Here is a 22,541-nt window from a genome sequence, read left to right on the forward strand (position 1 = left end):
AAAAACAAAATTGATCTGTTCAATTTTTTTTTAAAATAACCTAAATCTAAAATATAAATTTTATGCGTTATTTTAAGCTCATTCTAAACAGAGTAAGTTTAAAGTAACGCCGAAAATTTGTAATTCCTTTAGTATAAAATTTATATTTTTTTTATTTTTCAAAAATATAAAAATGCAAAAACAAGTGATTTAGCATTTTAAGTGATCTTAAATTTTACCTAACTGAATCAGTCGTGGCGTTCAATATGGCGGTGCCATCAAGTCATTACAATTTTTTTTTAATTCAACAATATGATTTGTCTTTTATAATTGATAATGTATTTCCCACACAAAAATTTATTGCCTAATAATATCGAGTTAATTGACTGAATGAAAACAGACAATAAAAGTGTTAAATATAGAGTAACATGGATATAACTAGAAATGAATGACTTTTGGTTTATTATTTTTTCAGATGATGAGTTTGTTAAACATATGTCGCATTTCAATAGCGTATTTGCAATAATACATGTTATTTGGCTGCTGTAAAAATAAACATGTGTTCAGTGTTTATCTTTTTTTAATAAACGATACAAGACACCATGTGTTAGGATTACTTACATTTGTTTAAACATCATAATTTTTTAATGTTATTTTTCTCTAAATATTTGCAATGAATAGTGAGAAGCATTTAAGATTTTTACAGTTTTCTTTATTATGAATCGATTTACTAACAATTTCGTTCTGCTTAATCACTATCACACGTATCGTCAGTTTTGATTCAAAGATAATCCGGCATTTTGGGCATTTTCAATTTTTTTTTCCATTTGACTCAATGTTGAAAGAACTTGTATTTCTTCAATTCCTGGAGCTGTTTCCGCGTCCGCAGTCGCCCTTACATTTGCCTAGTGTGCTTCTGCACGTTTTCCTTCGAAATAATGTCAGGATATCAGGGCGTGCGCAAACAAGGCGCAGTCTGCAGCTCAGATACAGGACCAGTTCTAGTCCGGGCGAATCCGGGAAATGCCTACCACGAATCCGGTGGCTCCGTAACCGTTTCCATCGCCACACACAACGTCCACATCCAACACCAATAATTAAGTGATGCGTTAGTTAGATTAATATGTGGTAATAAAGACGCGGAGATCGTCGCTCGATAGCTTAGGCCTCTATTAATAGAGAGATGGACCGGAATAAATGCGAATGCGGCAGATGATAGAATAGTTGGTGCTTGCAAGAGAATGCTAACATGTGTCTTCCACAAGCCCACGACGAATAAAGGAAGACATGGCAACGCCGTCAGACAGCCCTATCGAGGAGGTCGTGTTCGAGATAGAGCCGTCCAGGGTGCCCAAGCCCGTGCCTGTTGCCCTAGAGGACCTCTGCAGGCTCACCAAGTTCACACGACAGGAAATTAGAATCATGTATCGAGGATTCAAAACGGTCAGTCTCTCACTATTATGAAATCAGCTCCAGATATTTACCCAACGTTGTTAATTTACTAACTGTGCGCTCGGGTGTTATTTAAATAATTAAAATCATCCTGCATGGGGAATACATTTTATCACACATTTCGACGAATAAACAAGCGTATTATTTTTGAGTGCACACAAACGAGGACAGGCACGTGTTATTTCTGTCAGGTATAAATATTGTTTCTAAAAGAATACTTTACGTTCTTTTTGTTGTCAAAGCAACATAAATCATCCTTAAACCCGGTTTGCGAAAGCAACCAAAAATAAACCACAACACGAGCGAAACTTTTAAAATTTAATTCAGGCACTTATCGAAGGGAAAAATGTCTTCTCGTTCATTAATATGCATCACAGCCAAAACGTTTTACCCTCCTGTTTCATAAAAAATGCAAGACGGACATGGCAGCTGCTATTTCCGATTTTTACGTCCAAATTCGGATTAATTAATTTTGCTAGTTGGAAAACTATGTAAATTTTCATCCGACAAGATAAATAAAATTAATGGCATTGTTATAGAGCGTTCCTTGGGTTTATTGCTCTACTTTAATTTCTTTGTAGAAAGCCGCAAAGAAGAGCGAACAATTAGATCGGTGGCTGGAACACTAGACTACTTTTTTGTTTTATCTTCGCCGGTACAACTTGTCAAGCGGTGTCGTAAAAACTTTCAGAGGAAGCGAAATTAATTAAAATAAATTCCATAAGAGTGAGGCTTTAGAAAGATTAAGTTAATTGTTGACCATTGAAAAAACGCGCTGGGCTAACATTATCGTTTGAATCTTTCGCAGCTTGGGAAGCAAAAAATTCAACGGCTTTTAATTAGCATTTTAATTAATGGCTACGGTCGCAAATGTGGTGTGGTCAATATCAAAACTAACGGCATTGCTGAAACATTTGCACTTTAATAATAAATTACGCTTATTTTAGATTTATTAGTGTTATCGCACAACCCTGCTTAAATTTTCATGACTGGAAAACCGGATATAGCCAATCTCTGCTTTTAGTTTTTCCATCCGGTATTATGCCAATGAACTCACGTATACCCCATCTACTTTTATATTCAAGATCAAAACATTGCTGTTAATTTTATACAGACATGTATTTATGGCTGTTTTGTGGATCACGATGCTTTATTTTAAACACAACACATTGTACCACATTTTCTCATCCAATAAAAAGACCCATTGGATTATTAAATCTTATTAAAAAATTAAAATGATGCTAACAGAATTAGACAATATCAATTTTTACGTGAACATTAGTATTAACTAATACATTTATTTGTTGATTATTACTAAGGTAATAAGTAGAAAAGTAGATACGCATTTACCAGCAAAAGGCTGTTCAAAACCAGGGATTTAATGTTCCAATTACAAAATTGTAAATTGCCGTAGTTTCAATTAAAAATTCTCTGTTATCCGGAAAAGTGTTTAAGCGTTGGTAATAGCTTTTTACGTCACTTCATTTGCGAGGTCATTATTTAAAAACGAATGAACGCCACAAACCCATCTTTCCCCTTCATTAATTTCTTTTACAAACAATTTAATTTGATAGGTATTTTTTGCACATAAAACTTAAATTACGCTCTGGTACATTTAAACGAAATGGCTTAACATAAATCAAAAAAATTCAACTTTCAATTGTATCTCGTCGGAAGACTTACGTTTCATAATGCAAGTAAACAAGTTGAAACTTTCAAACTTTAGTAATCCCAGAGATAAGACTTTATTCCCGTTTGACCCAATTGCCATTGGATAAGATCGTACGCGAGACGGTGTACAGGATTGTTACATTTCCATAATCCCCCAAATGATTTGCAAGTTAGCTGAGCTCCTCCTATGAACATGCTCATATTGGTCTTTACATGGTTTGCCACAAAAGCTGTGAATTTTATAGGGCAAGGCCTTGACTAAACAGAACACATTCATTGGTATATATGCTTAGATTTTTGTGGATCTTTGAATTCTGCCACATTTTTAGCACATTTACGTTGTTGTGCCTCTGTGTCATTACTAAAATTAGCAAATTAATTTTACATGTACCACACCTCGTAATTTTCATACATTTCCTACATTATTACCACTGGAACATATCGCGCATTTTCAGCCGCTCCGAAAATAAACAGCAAACGGCATTAACGGTCATATTTTAGTAAAGTGGATCTATTTAAGACTTTTCTTTAAACATATCGTGTGATTTAATGTCATGCTGTCCCAAACCGCAACAAATTTTTAATACACATCATTTGAAGTCTTTGATTTCCGAAAATATGTGAATACTTGGCGTTTAACTATGTTTTCAAAGCGAAACTTAATGATTTGGAACTCGATCCGAAAATGTTCTGTATGCACTTTTCACAAAAGATGTCGTCTGGTGTATTCTAAGATTTTTCCAATTTTTTATCGAAAAACTTAAGTGGCCTATAGCGCGTATTGGCAGCAGTTGCTTTTATTTGCGGGGTCAGTTTGAAAGCAGCGCCTTTATTGGTGTTTACTGCCACCAAATCCCAATATCCTGTTGATGGCGTGCCCGTAAAGTTGAGCTAACTGCGACCTGCTGTAAACGTCTTCGATGTGCTCTCTGCTCCGGAACTCCCTTAATAGATTTTACTACGTACCCCGCCTTACTTTATTAGATTACGGCAAATCTCACGGACAGACGTTAATGCTGATTACTTAATTTCCATTGATTAAGCTGGAACGAATTGCCGGTGAATGCAAAATTCCTCAGACCTTCGCATTCAGCGACACTACCTGCGCCTTCCGGACAATCACATCATGTCGTGACTGCGGAGAATTAAACTCAAAAATTTACTCCCCAACAAAATGTTGATGGCAACAATGGGAACGAACCTTGCGTGCTTTTAATGCCTCTCTGTTCAGTTAAAAATAATTAATTATTTCTCCTGGTTGGAGTATTTTACACCTTGAAATAAAGTGAAGATGTCCAATGCAGGGCGCGAAATAAATGGAGGGATTTGTGGGATTTTTTCTTTTAAGATCGTGTATCAAAAATGTTCCACAACTGCAAACTTGGAAAGGGTGTTTTGTCTTGAACTAGCCGCACCTGGAGTGGTTTATGGGCGCACTTAATTGAAGTTTCTCGATTCGGAATTGGAACGAACAACAATTTTCTGCTTAATTTAAATCTGGGTCATTGAATAAAAGATTAATCTATAAGAGAAATGGACAAGACGCTGCCAAAAACAGGAAGTATATTGCAAGTGATCACGGTTCCAAGCTGGCAGGAATTTTTCTACCTACATGTTCTTGTTTCAAGACGCATCTATTTAACACGTCGTTTCATTGACACCGGAATGTTTGAGTAATACTTCCGATTTCTAAGCGCTCCAGAATTAGACTCGATCCAATAATAAACTTGCGAAGACTCTAATTGTGAAGCGAACTCATTAAGATGACAAAATTGAGGACGTTTGGCCAACTATTAATTAAGCAAACGCTTTGCTAAAACACTTTTCTTGTAACGAGTCTATAATACGGATATCTAATTAAGGCTTCGTCTTCATTTAATTCCATTTAAAATCAAATTACGTCCTTAAATTTATTGTCTATCAATGTCTCGGAATTTTCCAACCAGTCGAATGAGATGTAATTAACTCCCAACGAAATTATTTTAATTTGAAACTGCATATACGTATTAATTACAATTTGAAGTATTTGGCTGTGACGTAAGGGCGGCTCGTAAAAATTTTTATCATTTCGATAAAAGGCTAGCAAGCAAACAAAATTTGCATCCTGTGACCACACACGCTATGAATTTATGAGCAGCGTAGACGTCCTGTCTTGGAAAAATTGTGCCAAAAGCCGAGGACATGGAGCGAATGAGTGCAGCAGCTGCAGAGTCCGTCAAAGACTTTTCGCTGTCTCAACAATTTGCTTACGGCGAAGATGCAAAAGGCAGATAGGAGTTGAAGCAAGCGAGAACAAGGGAGGAAGCTTTATCGATTCCTCTCTTGCCTTCCCGTGACGTCACTGCGTTCGTGTCAGTGGCGCACATCATTTTACTTTCAATAATTCCGTCATTTTCAGCATTTCATTAGACGCGTCGGGATTAATATTACGAAATGAAACGGATTTTTCCAGCGTCAGCTATTCCAAAAATGAACGGCTCGAAAAAGAATTTCGGAAATATGTAAACTAATAAATCACCCCAATAAATTCCATCGGTTTAGATTCGTAATCATATCCACTTATTTACATTAGCTTGTTTTGATTTTATTGCTGACCCAAATTTCGCTGTCAGTTCGGGAAAGAATCCGCCATCAATCCATGTAGACGGGCATATTTTATTTTTGTTGTTGCCCGCTTTAGTAATAAATTCAGGTTGACCATTAATCAACAACCTACCCCTAAAGTGTATTATTGGGTACGTTGTCACTCGCTCCAGAAATAAAAAACCCTTTGCAATTCTCCAAAGGAGGACAATTAAACTGGATGAAAGAAGTGGCACCGCATAAAACCCTCTCGATTTTTTACGACCCTCTAAGACGTAAATCCCTTTGATACATGGACACGTCTTGCGATCGCTCCATCCACCGAAAAACCAACCACCTTCTTTTAACAGGTGGTTTCTGGAAGGAACGCACTGAACCAGTCAGTCTAATTTAATTAGGAACCTCGCCCCGTGGAAATATTTCAACTGTATCATAAACAGGGAGCGCGTCAAAAGTTGTTTATTTCGGACTATTTGGGTGTGGAATTAGGGCACGCAACGCCAAAGTGAAGAAGTTGCTCCATTTTTAAGCACAATTTGTTGGGAGCTTTATGGGGGAAACGGACATGAAGTAGAGTGTGCCAAACCATTTCGGAGACAACTATTTCAAAATGAGGAGGGACGTGAGCAAGCAGTAATTTTGCTAGTTATTCGATTCGAATTACATCACGTGAGCGATTTTATACGGACGGGTTCATACAGATTTTGGCAGAAATTTATATCACACTGTGCTCTTTATTTATTCCATTTTACCGGAATTGCAACAACAGTATAAAATTAATAGAATTGAACATTAATAAATTACAATCATTGATGATTTTTCTAATCACAATTTTTTATTCATGAAGCAATTGAGAGGGTCGATAAATCTATGTAACTTTATTTATGCAAGCAAAATGTAACATTGTTAATTCCAATTATTATTAAACATTGTTTTCAATTCTTGTCCGAGGTTTCACACCAAATTTCTTGCTTTCTGTCTCATCATTCATCACACATTCTTATTATAACCGATCCAATGCACACGAGCTTGGATCATTTATCACTTTATTTTTGTCAGTCTCTTTCAAGTGACGCCTCTAATATACGATATTTTACCAAATTAGTAACAACAAAAACCGATGAGAAGTAGTAGTAGCTCTTGAATTTAAATTACGTTGCAAAATTTTAATCCACTAAAAACTGCAGCAACAAACGAGTGTGAAGCAGTGTCTAAATAATAAATTTATTTTTAATTACTTCCAAGAACAGTATGTACATTAGGCAAGATCATAAATAGTCGAGGTTACAGAATTGTATTCTCTTTTCTACTTCAATCGAACAAAATTTCATTTTCTTTTATGGAGAAATGGTATTTGAGTTTTATTGCTTATTGCATTCGGTTTTTATCAGTTCATAGTTTAGTCCGTTCCATGCATTACAAAGTGTAACAAGATCCACACATATGTTGTTATTCAAAATAACTTTTCCTTCATTTTACTTGCAAACATTGAAATCATGTAAAATTCCTTATCGAGCAGTTTGGAATGTTAATTTTATTGATTATTTTCTTTGTACGCACTTTGTTGAATGCATATTTTAATTATTCATTTAACTTTTATATTTTTTTAATCAGTTAAATTATTTATTAACGATTTTTTTGATCGGTTAATTTTGCACAAGTTCATAGAACGAACGGAAAGTCCACTTAGATTAAGATTATAAGTATTTACAGGTCATTATTCCTTTGAAAAAAGGTTAAAGATAAATTACAACTATATTACAAGTCGTTTTTAAATTCCAAGTCGCATGCACTATGCTTTCGACGAAATCAACACCGCTAGGAAGCGATTGATCACATTAACACGTAATTTGCCATAGTGCGTATGATGGATGTGTTTACCTTTTTCTCAGAAAACAAACGGATTTACCACCAATTATTCTCGCTTTAAGATTTGCGTCGATGCAACAATTTGATCCGTTTGTAATCATCGAACGGATGAAAATAGCGCTCGTAAAATTGAAAGTATCCATTCAACAATGGAACTTGAGTAAAAGACGGTCGTTAAAGCCGGCCAAAACGGCTTATACGGGGTCGCACTCAAATACATCGTGTTTTATAGCGAGCTGAATTAATTAACGTGGAACATAACAACAATAAAATATGGTAATGCAAGTAGTGGTGTTTGTTAGAAATAATCTCCGATTGTCGACCAACCCCGATCGAGATATAACGCGAGCCTTAAAACCTTATCGCGGAATAATTTACAAACTGAGGATTTAATATATTTTCGTTCGAATGCGAGCCAAAACGGTGGCAAATCACGCACATGCTGACATTTTGGTATTTCTCATCCACTCGGTGCATAAATTTCAAATGCAGGATGGGTATAAACCTATAGGAGAAAAATCTAAAGCGTATCATTTCCTTCGCCATCCATGTTATTTATTTTTATTGCTGCAGAAAAGTCGTAAAATGTAAGTTTGTAATAATTTACAGGCCTGTACGCCTTTTGCTTCTTATCAGATATAAACCGTATATTAATGCGAAAGAACGGTGATACCATCTAACCAGATTTATCAAAAGTATACACAATACGTAGGTATGGAAAAAAATGCACTTTACATTCGAATAAAATAGGAAATTTAGCAATCTGGCTTTATCGCTTTTACGCCCGCTTGCCTGGACATAATCCGCCCCATCTTTGCACATTTTAGGCGAATAAACATTTAGCAAAGAGTGATAACAAAAGCGGCTGGTTTGTTATCAAAGATGATAGAGCAATTGATGCGGATCCTGTGGCTCACAATCGATTTTCCTAACAAAGAATATAAAGTCACAAGAGTTCGATAGTCCAAGTAGCTGATAACAATTTTTCCTTTATTAAGCACGTAATTTCTAACACTATAATTATTCAAATGATATTGTCTGAAAAAACGTGCAAACGTAATGTATAACTGTTTAATTTTTAATCACTAAATGTCCGCGATCTTAAATATGTCATCGTAAAAAGCCTCATACATTATTAACACGTTGTTTTGAGGGCTAAATTTGGATTCATAGTGTATTATACAGCAGCCAGGCTGAAAATAGATGTAAATCGAAATGCATTTTTCAGTTTAATAAATTACATATTTCGTCCAGGCGTTCGTGCAGTTTATTCTTTGCCCAAGATTGATAATACTGTGTAGGCTTAGATCAATTCTGCTTCTTTCCGAACTAACAAGATTAATTCTGACTGGAAGCATTCAAGAAAATTTGTTGCTTGTTGTCTTCTGTTTCAGTCTGCCAACTTGGAAATTAAATTTCAAAGTGTCGAAAGTGAAGTTTTATTTTCTAATTTTTATTATCTTCACTGGTACAATGAAAATATCAAAAACGAGGTATGACGGCAAATGTGAAACATAATGGACGTTACATGAATTTTCTATTGGACGTATTTCACTCCGGCGACAGAAAAAGTCGTAATGCGAAATGTATTTTTAGTCTCTTCAAAACCACATAAATCTCGCATGTTCTCTTTATGGAGAAAAAGTTATTTTTTGGGAAAGTGTCCCCGTACACATCCATTAAATTAATATTAGACTATAACCGTTTCAAAACTCTACTTATACGAATTAAAAGGATGCGGCATTTTTTGTGTATTTTTTGAGCGAAATTAAAAATAGCAGTGTCGTTTGCAAGTACATAATTCAACTGTAGGTCGCTGCAAACGCAAGTAGTAATGAAATATTGAATTGTGTCGTCTGAACAAAACTTTAGAGAACGTCAACTGCATCGATTTACTCAATATATTCCACAAGAATCAGACTGGAACAAATTCGACACATTATTGTGCGATGTTACAGATGACGTGCCACATTTTGCTAATTTGGCGAACAACTTAACTCTAGCAAATTTAACTCTACATTTTATTACACGTGTTGTTTTGGCTCTAGTCAAGACTTACTAAGGTTTCGATTACTGTTGTATGGTTTCAGTAACATGACTGAACCTTATTTATTCACCATTTTAACCATCTGTATTTTAATTATTAGAACAAGCTATTTTTTATTTCAAATTTTATCAAATTAACAAGAACTGCTTAAAATAAAAGATGTCAGGAGAATCATTTAACACGAACCCGGCGCCTCCACCATTTTTAACATATGCCAAAAGAAATTATGTACATCTACTACTTTATACTTTATATTAAAAAATTAATAATAGTGTTTTCATTTATTTAAAAAAACAAATTTTTTATGAGCAGTATTGAATTGAATAATATGTTTTTATTTGATTGCAAAAATTGCCCACCGACATAAGTTGTAACTTCATTCTATTGCAGGAATTCAATACTTGTTTATGTTAATTGTGTCTAATTATTTATTATTATTATTTTAAAGCAGAAAATTACAACAAATGAATTACGAATTAAATTTTCTTAACATTCTTAAAAAACAATGAATAATAAATAAATCAATCAATTGACAAGCAAATACACCAGCTAAAAAATCAAAATCTGAAAGTATTTCACTGCAGTGAAAATTTCATCATGGTTCTGTGGTTTTGATCGTAAATCGCCAATCAGTGCGCCAAAGTTTACGCCGAACCGTGAACTACGCAAAACCAGATTAATAATTAAAAATAGCCGAAATAGCTCACTCATAACGAATCTAAATGCATCTAATTTTTGCGTCGGTTAATTTCTTTCATGCTGTCTGGATGTAAATGTGCCTGATTCGCATAACATTGACAGAATGAAATTGTAACTTGGCGTGTCCTGAATTTTCAGCCACTTAAGCCATAATTTTTTCCCCTTAACTGTTTGTAAATTCAAATTATTTTATTAACCACTTATTTTATGCAACATCATACACTTAACTTGCTTGTTTTCTTCGTTACAATTTCCCGGATCTCAATAAACACGGGTCTATTAGAGGGCCAAGAATTTGCAAGTCTAATCTAACTACTTGTTCTCTTAAATGCCGTCTTTGAAATATTCATTCATTAAGGTGGAACTTTTCGGGTTTATTTCGAAAATAAAGCTTTGTTCATTTGTTGCCGCTCTTCGTGAAATATTAAAAGCAATGTTCTCTCCCTTGGCATCGATGGCAGGATTAATCCAATTATTTTTGCGTTAGCCCTTAAACTTTCATTAAAGCACCAAAGCGCGATCGTTTTAATTTAAGGCTCTACATTAATATCTTTTTTAATCCTGATTTCGCCCCTTTGTGACCTAATCTAAAGTTTTGCTGATTTTATCTGGAGTGTACGTAGAAGCCCGATCAGAGATAAAATCAAGCTCCCTTCGAGTTTTTGATGACATGACCTTATTTGATTTTCTTGTTGCAGGAATGTCCAGAGGGTGTTGTCCATGAAGATAGCTTTAAAGAAATTTATTCGAAATTTTTTCCACATGGAAGTAAGTAAAGCACTGTTTCACAAAATCACACAATGAGGTAAAGTTGTCACACTCACAATAAAGCGAGACCAGAAATAGCACACGACATTGAAAATTGCAAATATACAGTTTCACATCACAAAGCTTGTCAGAACTTGGATGCACTTGCTGCAATACAATGAGCTCTAGGTTTTTTCCCGCGATATGAGACCTCAACGACGAACGCTAAATGAAGAAAATAATTTGTCTATGGTCTAGACTGTTGTAATACAACGTGCAGTAACCACTATCTCACCCTTCAATAAACTCAACAAGCTGTTGTAGAAGATAAAACAGCAGATTAAATCAGCGTGCAAGACGAAAATATGATTTTAACTTTAATTAAACTAATATGAAGTGCAGTTGGTCGGAAATTTATGTAATCTTGACTAAGCACCTGGCAAATTTTCAAGTGCAACCATTAATTTTCCGCAACTACTGGTAGTTTCAAATGCTGACCATATTTGGCTTCCATCCCGCTGTCTGCTGCCATAACTCATGAAGTACAAGCCTGCAGTTAGTGTGACAATAACCGATTCATTTGATGATCGATTGCATTTTAATTTTTTCCGTAATAGAATTTTAAATGTAATTATGTTATACTACCATTGCATGCTATATTCTTTTATTAAAGTGGAACATTAATTCCATTTCATTATAATAAACTATAGTTAGTCAAATTATTTTTGCTCAAACGCTTTTGAATAAAACAGTAAATCAGCAAGAGGCCGTAATTGCAGCGATCTTAATCGTCGATAAAGAAACAAGTTAGTTGCAACAAACTTTGCCAGTTTAGCATTTAATTTTGTTACAACTTGGCTATTAGTTAAAAGTTCGTTTCTTACAAAATTGATATTGGAGAAGACCTACCTGCATTTACATATAATTTGTGATCACGGAAGTCTTTTGCCAAATATTTGTTAGTACTGGTTGCATGTGAAATCATCTTTTTTCGCCGTTTAAGCAATCATGCGAGCGCTCCGTAGGACTCCAGCAGCTTGCGTTCATAAATTTTAATGCATCATTAGTGTAAAAGTTTTTCTCGATCTATCTATTTGGCACGCAAACCTAATACAACATTTCCTTATAACTGTGGCTTTTCCGTTAATTTAAAATGGCAATGAAACAACGAAAATTTCCTCGAAAATGGAAGGGGAAACTTTTAGACTCTCATATCATATTCTTTTTTATTAATGTTGTGTAAGCAGGGTTAAATAAATATGTTATTAAATGGACGCAGTTTTCATGTCGGCGGTAAATTATAATAACCGCAAACTGGGTCACTGGAATAACTAGCTATCTAAACATCTATTTTTGATTTGTTCGGATGTGTAAATATCTATTACAGGAGAGTCACGAATGCGTTTTGAATAATTGTTCTGGTGTTTTCCAAATAAAAATTAAATTTTCCGGGCTGGCGTCCAATTTTTGGCACAGTTGCGATCCCGAACACGTCTCCCGGAATGGGCCACGTCTTCGTTATTGAATTCGATATGGAAAATTGTCAAAGAGCAGATTCGACTAATGTCCCATTGATGCGTTTCAGATTCGAGTTTGTATGCACACTACGTGTTCAAAGCCTTCGATGTCAACTGCAACGGAGCAATTAGTTTCAGGGTAAGTATTCCGTCTTGAAAATAGCCTGAAATTGAAACAACACCTAGCGAAGCCCGCAGAGTGGCGCAGTGTGCCGATCGAACGGATTCAGACGAGACATATCCTTTAACCTTATAAAACTGGAGTGACCTTTCTGGTCTACAGGAGGAGATGGGAATGTTTCACCGTTATGTAGGTCATGGAACTGACAAATGTCCCTGATTAAAATTTTAGCCAACACGAAATTAGGTAATTTGTCAGGGTGGCCGGAGCCGCCAGATGTGCACATAGCGGTAATCAGGAGTGAATGCTGACGGATTGATTCTACTCTCCTGCCTCCCTAATCACGGCCCAAAAGACCATTAGGAGACTAAAATGCGCGAAAATATTTTTGGCCGGTTTGGAACAGATCGTGTGATAGCTGCCCATGGCATTGAGTGTTAAATTTAGTCAACAGTCAACTTTTCAATACTAAAATAAACACAGTTTTTAATTTAAGTAAATTAGGGCGTATTTTTGGCTCGGCCCGTTATCTGAAAAAACAAATTAAAATGTTTCGTGAGCTCACGACCGATTTAATGTATTTATCAAACATCTCATCACAAAATGTGTAAATTTATTAATAACGTTGCGACTTTATTTTTTTATTATTGAGGCTTTAGTAGAGTGTTTCATCTGGGATCCATCAAGTGCGTATAAAACTGACTTTAGGTCCAACCCCACAAAGTTATAAACCAGGAAATGACAGAAAATAAAAAAGCTTTCGGTATAGGCACTAAATTGTCAAATCGTGAAATATTTAGCAGCATACCGGCATAAAGTGGTGTCGCAATTTTCCCACATGACTCGTTATTATCATAAAAAACGAAAATGCAAAATACAGCTTCAGTTCGTTGCGTCTGAGATGATTAAGAAATCTGGCCTAATCACCGTGATAAGCCATTTTTATTTGTCACTAGAAGCAGAAACACTTTTGGCTGAATAGGAGCATTTGTGAATCATTAAATTCTCCCCATTGTTAAAGTTATTGGATTTTCAGGATACATTAATCACACGCTTTTATGTGTTTCAAATTGCAACAACCATTTATAATGTGCAAAGTGTAAAGTTAATATGTGGGTGTGTTAATAATTGACACACGATGTTGTGTCATGATCGAACGATGATTGCAATTGCGAAAAAAAATTTTAACATTTATTTGGCTTGAATGGCCAAAGTTACAAACTCCGCAACCTTACTCTGTAATTTTCAAAACTTTAGTTTTGTTACATTAGTTATCAGACGAAAAATCTCCACGTTTTACGTTTATGATTTCTGCAAATTTATAGCTTACCTCGGAAAATGGGTCGACTTTTTCAATTAATTTTAACTGCCACAAACACTTTTTGTGGAAGAAATCGATCCAGGAAATTAACCTCCGCATTACAATCCTACATATTAATCCGCATGCAGAAAAAACACATAAATGACGGTTACAGCTATTATATTAGCTCAGTCATGACACAATTGCACATTTTACCAATGATGGAGTCTTATTTTTGCTATAATATCTAATCTGGGGGCCACTTTGAACCAAAAAGGGTTGAGAAATAAAATTGAGATAAAATAATGTGGTTTCTTTGGACGACTCTCACTGTTTTCAGTGAGTTAGGACTAAGGAAATCACTCAGTATTTGCCGAAATTACATAAGTACGAGTAGATATTACAATATAAGTAAATCGAGAAATAAATAAATAAATATAACGCAATTAAGTATTTTATTAACTTTTTAATTTTCCTAATTTTCTTTATTATTTCCTATTATATCCATAAAATTTTTCGAAATACGTAACTTTCTAGCTAAACAATAACTAAATCACTCAGAATTCACTACAATAACTCTAGTGTAGTGTTTTTTTCATTTTCTTCTTCAACATCTCACAAAATAAGGAGGTTTCTGACTCAAAAACAATCTGAATCGTTGAGTTATTATTCGAGAAGTTGTAGCGTATGAACTTTTGAAATAAAGAAAAAATTCTTCAAAATAAAAAATTGAAATTAGAACCAACAAAGCTTTTAACATTAATACGTTATCGGTGATTTTTTTATTGTTTCCAGCGTTAAATCAGTCCCTTATTAGTAGAGGTTCATGATAAAATCAGTTGGAAACAAACGTTGAATGAGCTGAACTTCCGAGAGAATGACTGATGCTAGAGGTCTATTTTAGGGATTAGTGTTTTTGTCTGTTATAAAAATTAGAAATTACACAAGTTTTGAAAACGAACTGCAAATTGTGAATGAGAAAAGTGAGATGTTCACTATATTTTTTAAACAATAAATGACCGAAAACATTGTGTGATGAATACGAAAGCTAAAGTGGTTTTATTTACTTTGCTTTGGGAGCAGCAAGGGGTTAAACGCGTCAGATTAAACCGAAATGATGGAATAGTATCGGGCGTCAGAAAAAATGCAAATTCCTTTAATGTATTCGTTTGAATTTATGATTGTTCCATGGCGTGGTTGTAATCTGAATGCATAACGATCGCAGTGGATTTTCTAAGCCGGTGTTTCCCCCAGGACCTGCTGATAACCTTATCGACGTTGCTCCGCGGTTCGGTGTACGAGCGCCTCCGATGGACCTTCAAACTGTATGACGTGAACGGTGACGGCTGCATCAGCCGCGGCGAACTGTCCGAAATCGTGGTGGCGGTGCACGAACTCATGGGGCGGCGCGCCCACCAGGTGGAGGACGACCGCAAGGCCCGCGAGCAAATCGACCGAGTCTTCCGGAAGCTGGACCTCAACCAGGACGGCGTCATCACCATCGAGGAGTTCATGGAATCGTGCCTCAAAGACGATGTGATCACTAGGTCTCTGCAGATGTTCGACTCAGTGCTGTGATGACCGGACGGCGAAAAGTGACCTGGTGGCAGGAGAGATGCGCCAGCCTGGCTGGGACACGCGCGGCCTTTCTGCGGTTGCTCGGACGGGAACACGGCGCCGCAGTCTTAGCATCGTCCATCCGTACACTTCAACAACTTTGCGTTCTTTCGCCCACTCCAGACCCAAAAAGCCCAAAAAATTACACGAAAAACTGAAGCGATTCCGTATTTGGACAATCAGAAGCTTTCGCAGAAGATTCAGAAAATTTTGTTTGCAATTTTCCAAAATGAACAGGTTTTTGCGTCTGGAGGGGCGAAAAGCACACTTTACGAGTTCCATTTTTGTAACGACGAGGAGTCAAAACAGTCTTATGCTTGACCATCGGCTGATTAGCTCTTAGTTAGCTTTGTATGTTTTTTAAGGAAATTTACTCTTACTGTAATATTTTAAGGGGTGAACCTGGAGACAATTCCTGCATATATTTTGAAAACCTTGCTTATGATTTGTCAATTAGAGCTAATATTACGAATAAAACTTAGATAAAGAAGATGTTGAATTGAGATTATTATGTAGCAATTAATCCAGGCCAAACCTAAAGTGACTGTCAGTTGTGAATGTGACTGTAATTAGGTACGTAACGAGCCTATGATTGAAATAATTTTGATCTGAAGTTGTTTCGATCGTATAATACCCCAATCAACAGACCGGGTCTGTCCGCCTAATTTAAAGTGCTAAGAGAATAAAATCGTGGGTCTACATGCACAGGTGTCTGATTCTCTTCCTGAATTTATTTAATTCTGAAGTGCCTCTTTGCCTTTTCTTTATGAATTAATAAACTGTAAGACGTAAATGTAAATTTTAACATAATTTACTCCCAAACGACAAATATTTTTGATAAAAGAACGTCACATTATTATTGGCTTTTGAGAAATAGTACAAAAAACTTGAAATTATTTTTGTGTCAGCGTACACGAACCACAAAATTGTAACGAAATTTTACACCCTTTATTACACACGCGGTCTCGTAAATTTATTGTAAAAGTGAATATTCGAAAATCTGGAAGTACTTCAGAATGATATTCGATTTTTCCCGTAGTTCAGTAACACTGCACAAGTTCAAAGCACGTGTGTGTTTGAACTTGTGAGTAAGGTACAAGAATTGTAAATTTATCCGTATTTACATCAGTTTAGCTTAAGATCCTTGTTCTTCCTTAAGTGGTTAAAGTGAATAGACTTCATCGAATTACTGTTTAAAATAGAAACTGTTGGACTAAAATTTCGTTTTGATCGTTGTAGATATTAGGAGATAAGTTCGGCTTTTATTTAGTTTAGTTAAATAAATATCTAGGAAATGTTAATCAAAATATACGATTATTATATGATATAGTGAAATATATCGTAACAGTAGATGTCTTAAAATCGATTTCTTTCTGTTATCTGTTATTGCGTTCAGTCAGCAAAAGAGCAATGTCCGTAAATTACCAAATATGCAATACATCACATGCATATCGAGAACTACAATCACAAGAGCCAACCATCACTACTGATTTGCCAACAAAATGAGCTTTTTAAATGATACGGTTAAATGTGGTAATAGACTTAAGATTTCTTAAACTGTATTAATTTTTTACTATTCTTTGTATAACAAGATGGCCAGACGGCACTAACACACTTCATAAACATGTAACTGTGTAAAATTTTAATTAAAAAGTGACGATAGGATTAACAAATTTCATACGTGCTGTACTATAAATGTATTAATTAATTAAAATATATTTTAAATTCAGGGCACAATTAATTACATTACTACTATTTTCGCATCAGAGGCATGTCCCATAAAACAACTTATGCGAAAAATTTTACATGAAGTCGGTTTAAAAAGTTGCAATTAATATGTTTCTCCCCAGAATCAGCAATATTCGCGCAGTACACATAATTTTGACTGACTAAAAACCAAATTATATTATTGTTATAAAGTTTAATTAATAAATTGTTATACGGTGTACAATAATTTCGTGGTTTCATTTTTCCCCTTAATTTTCCAAAAAATTTAAACTCCCGCTTTCGGTCGCCATGCAAATAAACGTCAATAAAACGGCAGCGCTCTGCTCTATCGACCGTGCAAAGTTGCATGGAGTCGTGGTCGTAGTTTTATTTCCAAACAAACTTTAATGCAATTTATTTTTATTTGTTAACAAGTAGACAATTCGAGAGCTTGTTACTATTAGCCGTAGTCTATCTAACAATGTCTAAAAGGAGAATCGAAGTGTTGGATCCGTTTATAAAGAAGAAAAGGTGAGTAACCACAAATGTCACTCAGCCACATTTTCCGCCTCGTGATATTTCAGGGAAGAACGTGGGATTAGCACTGCAGTAACGAACACCCCGCAAGTAACCAACGCCTCAATCAACCCGCACACCGGTTTGCCGTACACCAATAAGTACCATGAGTTGTATCGCAAACGCATCACGCTTCCTGTCTTTGAATACCGCAACGATTTCATGCGTTTGCTCGCCGAAAACCAGTGCATTGTGCTGGTTGGCGAGACAGGGTCGGGGAAAACGACGCAAATTCCACAGTGGTGCGTTGAATTCGCCAGGTCGGTCGGGAAAAAGGGGGTGTGCTGCACCCAGCCCAGGAGGGTGGCTGCCATGTCTGTGGCCCAGAGAGTGTCAGAGGAAATGGACGTCGCCTTGGGGCAAGAGGTGGGCTACAGCATTCGGTTCGAGGACTGCTCGTCGGCCAAAACTATCCTCAAGTAAGAGGGGCTATAAATATTTTCCAGAAACTCTTGTCTTCTTCCCCAATTATGATTATTCCTTGTGAAAAACTAGTTTTTTCCTCGCCGAATTCTATTAAACCTTGTTTTCTGAGGTTTTATTATTTTCAAAATACTCTTTTTCTCTTTTGGACTTAAATTATTGTTTTTTTTTTGAGAAATTTTAATGAATCAGACAGAAAAGTCAGTAAATTGGGTTTGAAATAAAAAAAAAATTGTCGTTTTCGAGCTTTTTATTACGTTTATCATATATTTACAAAAGCAGTTAAGTTAAATTAAGTTAAAGCATAAAAATTACAACTGTGTGATTTAATAGGTACATGACCGACGGTATGTTGCTCCGTGAGGGCATGAGCGACCCAATGCTGGACGCCTACCAGTGCATTTTGCTCGACGAAGCCCACGAGCGCACCCTTGCCACCGACATTCTGATGGGTGTTTTAAAAGAAGTTATTAAACAACGCTCCGACTTGAAATTAGTTATTATGTCGGCGACTCTAGACGCTGGCAAATTCCAGCAATATTTCGATAACGCTCCCTTAATGAACGTCCCCGGTCGTACGCATCCAGTAGAAATTTTCTATACTCCCGAACCGGAACGCGATTATCTCGAAGCCGCCATCCGTACCGTCATCCAAATCCACATGTGTGAGGAAATAGCCGGCGATATTCTCCTATTTTTGACCGGTCAGGAGGAAATCGAAGTTGCTTGCAAACGAATCAAACGCGAAATTGATAATCTGGGCCCCGAAGTGGGCGAACTAAAATGTATCCCGTTGTATTCGACGCTGCCTCCGAATTTGCAGCAACGTATTTTCGAGGAGGCGCCCCCTAATAAGGCCAATGGGGCGATCGGACGCAAAGTTGTCGTCTCGACCAACATTGCGGAGACTTCCTTGACTATAGACGGTGTCGTGTTTGTGATAGATCCCGGATTTGCGAAACAAAAAGTCTACAATCCTCGAATTCGTGTCGAGTCGTTATTGGTCTCGCCGATTAGTAAAGCCTCAGCACAGCAGCGTGCCGGAAGAGCTGGAAGGACTCGGCCGGGGAAATGTTTCCGACTTTACACCGAAAAAGCATACAAGAACGAAATGCAAGACAACACCTATCCAGAAATTTTACGATCGAATTTGGGTTCGGTCGTTTTACAATTGAAGAAACTGGGAATTGATGATTTGGTTCATTTTGACTTCATGGATCCACCGGCGCCTGAAACCTTGATGAGGGCCTTGGAATTGTTGAATTATTTGGCGGCGTTGGATGATGATGGAAATCTCACCGATTTGGGGGCGGTTATGGCCGAGTTTCCGCTCGATCCACAATTGGCGAAAATGCTCATTGCCAGCTGCAACCACAACTGTTCCAATGAGATACTGTCCATTACGGCGATGTTGTCAGGTATTTATTTTATTAACGTTTTTCTGAAGCAGGCCCTCAGCCCTTGCTTTAAACGTCGATTTGGTTATTTATTCCGATTAGACTCATTCAAAATAATTTTTTCATTTTCACTGTTTTGGTTTATTTAATTGGCAGCGTTGAATGTACTTTCACTACTTGCCACATAACAAACCTCAAAAGAATTAAAGGTTCCCATTTTTAAACGATTTTACCACAGTATTTATGCTTGGAGACTAATAAGTAATAAATTATATTTTTGATTTTGTGGTAGTTGATGCCGAATAATAGTCGGAGCAAAAAACCATTATCGTTATTAATGAACTAAATTTTTTGTTGAATATACGACTCAGCCAATTTCCGAAACCTCCGTAATCAATAATTCAAACGCTTGTGCAAAACAATATTTTTTAAAATGTTTATTAGATGCATCTTAATGTTGATTTTGTTTAATGAAGAATGAAAGTGGTTTGTTGTCCATGAATTTTACTTTATCAACTGCTACCTGTTTATTGGTCTGTTGTCACGCGGGTTCGTGTTATTCGGAACGATTTTCGAGCAAAACCGCTAGTAATATAGCTAATAAATGCTTGAAATAACAGACATTGAACAGAACAGAACACCACAATGTTGTGGTTTGTTTTGCTCGAGTCGTTCTGACTAAGGTAGCTCTGTAGGAAACGCTTGAGAGCGCAACTATATTGGTTGGATACGGGCAACTGCCCTGCTCCAATGTTTAGTCCCACAGTGCTTCATCCGACCAAATGAGGCGAAGAAAGCGGCCGACGATGCAAAAATGAGATTCGCGCATATTGACGGGGACCATTTGACGCTGCTCAATGTCTACCATGCTTTCAAACAAAGTAAGTTTTTGCGAGTTTTACCAAGTAATTGTGTTTGACTGGTGTGTTTGGGTTAGGTATGGAAGATCCACAATGGTGCTATGATAACTTTGTCAATTACCGTTCCTTGAAATCTGCCGATAACGTGAGACAACAGTTGTCAAGAATTATGGACCGGTTTAATCTCAAGCGAACTTCGACAGATTTCACCAGCAAGGATTATTATATTAATATAAGGAAGGCTTTAGTTAACGGGTTTTTCATGCAGGTAATAATAAATTTCTTAGTGATGATTGTAGTACATTGTTTTGAACTCGAGGTGGCGCATTTGGAAAGAACCGGTCACTACCTTACTATCAAGGACAACCAAAATGTTCAACTACACCCGTCCACATGTTTGGATCACAAACCGGAGTGGGTTATTTACAATGAGTTCGTTTTGACCACGAAAAATTACATCAGGACCGTGACAGATATTAAACGTGAGTAGTCCTTTCCTTTTGTGTTTCCCTAACTTTGTATTTTTAGCGGACTGGCTCATTAAAATAGCCCCCCAGTATTACGATCTTCAAAATTTCCCACAATGTGAAGCTAAACGTCAACTGGAAATAATACAAAATCGTCTAGATTCTAAACAATACCAACACGGTTTTTAGTTTTGTTTAAAAATGCCTATGTTATTGCAATTTGGTGTGTATTTGCGTTTTACTTAGTCTTCATTCCACGAAAATAAACTGATGTTCAATAATAATTTATTCACTATTATATGTATATTTGGATAAATCTATAAACTGGCTTGTGTTAATATTCTAGCGTTGATGTTACATTTTGCTACAGCATTCTACGTTTCGAAAATATATGTATAAATGTTTAGCGATAAAATTGAAGGTTTGAGCTCAGAAATTGTACTTTATAAGTATGTTATTGGCACCAATAAAGAGTCGATATTTTTTAAGTCTTCACAAGAAGTGATTTTTATCCTTCACCTTTTTACAACTTCCTCTCCTAGATTTTCCTCTGAAAAACATTAGAAAAATTTATCCAGTTTTGTGCGTTTCTGTCGATATCCTGTTCTGCGAGTGTGCTTTTCTTGTCCTACACACGTCCACGTGACACCTAACCCAGGTATCCCGAACTGATATAGCCAAATCGAGCCCTCACTGAAATAGGTTTTACTGATGAAGCGGATAGATGGCCTTAGTGTTTTACGGGAAAAAGAAATCCTATTGGCGGATTTAAAATTTCAGATTATTGAAGAAAAACGTGGTACCGATGCGCGGCTGACAAGTAAAAATTTCACAAACGTCAACAAAATTTGAGTTTTATGAAATTATTGGTTTGTGAATTAAATAAATACGACACAGCAATTAAATACACCTACCTTCATATCGCTTCCACGTTGGCTACCATTTGTAGCATTAAAAAAAATAATAATAAAAATGAAACCAAAAAAAATGTTTATTTGCATTAAATTTTGAGCAAACCACTTTCATTCATTGAAATTAAAGACAAAATTACGTGGCAGTAAATTATTTGAGTGTTTTATTTTATTTATAGTTACTGTATTTAAAATGTGTCACTCAAAATATCACTTTTCAACACCGCATTTAAAGATTTTAATTGCATTTAAGTTTTATGAAATTATTGGTTTGTGAAATAAATAAATACGACACAGCAATAAAATACACCTACCTTCATATCGCTTCCACGTTGGCTACCGTTTGTAGCATTAAAAAAATAATAATAAAAATGAAACCAAAAAAAAATGTTTATTTGCATTAAATTTTGAGCAAGCCACTTTCATTCATTGAAATTAAAGACAAAATTACGTGGCAGTAAATTATTTTAGTGTTTTATTTTATTTATAGTTACTGTATTTAAAATGTGTCACTCAAAATATCACTTTTCAACACCGCATTTAAAGATTTTAACTGCAATTAAGTTTTATGAAATTATTGGTTTGTGAAATAAATAAA

General features: G+C 35.9%; 2 protein-coding genes across 2 annotated transcripts; both read left to right on the top strand.

Moving 5' to 3' along the window:
• The first annotated feature begins 963 nt into the window (after window positions 1–963).
• LOC654909 (uncharacterized protein) lies at window positions 964–17,556 on the top strand. The gene is made up of 4 exons (XM_961352.4): window positions 964–1,422; window positions 10,999–11,068; window positions 12,633–12,703; window positions 15,240–17,556. Exons 1-4 carry the CDS (start codon window positions 1,267–1,269, stop codon window positions 15,561–15,563), a joined length of 621 nt encoding a protein of 206 aa, XP_966445.1. The 5' UTR covers window positions 964–1,266; the 3' UTR covers window positions 15,564–17,556.
• A 67-nt stretch (window positions 17,557–17,623) lies between these two features.
• Window positions 17,624–21,520, top strand: Dhx15 (DEAH-box helicase 15). The gene is made up of 7 exons (XM_961271.4): window positions 17,624–17,840; window positions 17,894–18,304; window positions 18,642–19,726; window positions 20,464–20,586; window positions 20,643–20,833; window positions 20,885–21,047; window positions 21,094–21,520. The coding sequence occupies exons 1-7, from the start codon at window positions 17,791–17,793 to the stop codon at window positions 21,219–21,221; spliced, it is 2,151 nt and encodes a 716-aa protein (XP_966364.1). The 5' UTR covers window positions 17,624–17,790; the 3' UTR covers window positions 21,222–21,520.
• Window positions 21,521–22,541: the final 1,021 nt, after the last annotated feature.

This window comes from Tribolium castaneum, chromosome 4, assembly GCF_031307605.1.
Source record: "Tribolium castaneum strain GA2 chromosome 4, icTriCast1.1, whole genome shotgun sequence".
Classification (NCBI taxonomy): domain Eukaryota; kingdom Metazoa; phylum Arthropoda; class Insecta; order Coleoptera; family Tenebrionidae; genus Tribolium; species Tribolium castaneum.

What these genes read in the sequence shown, in the direction of transcription:
- Dhx15 (XM_961271.4), top strand. Translation starts at nt 17,791, where the DNA reads ATGTCTAAAAGGAGAATCGAAGTGTTGGATCCGTTTATAAAGAAGAAA. An exon ending in CATTACGGCGATGTTGTCAG is followed by an intron (nt 19,727 to 20,463) that starts GTATTTATTTTA and finishes TCCAATGTTTAG; the next exon opens with TCCCACAGTGCTTCATCCGA. An exon ending in CTACCATGCTTTCAAACAAA is followed by an intron (nt 20,587 to 20,642) that starts GTAAGTTTTTGC and finishes TGTTTGGGTTAG; the next exon opens with GTATGGAAGATCCACAATGG.
- LOC654909 (XM_961352.4), top strand. Translation starts at nt 1,267, where the DNA reads ATGGCAACGCCGTCAGACAGCCCTATCGAGGAGGTCGTGTTCGAGATA. An exon ending in TGTATCGAGGATTCAAAACG is followed by an intron (nt 1,423 to 10,998) that starts GTCAGTCTCTCA and finishes TTCTTGTTGCAG; the next exon opens with GAATGTCCAGAGGGTGTTGT. An exon ending in GAAATTTTTTCCACATGGAA is followed by an intron (nt 11,069 to 12,632) that starts GTAAGTAAAGCA and finishes GATGCGTTTCAG; the next exon opens with ATTCGAGTTTGTATGCACAC.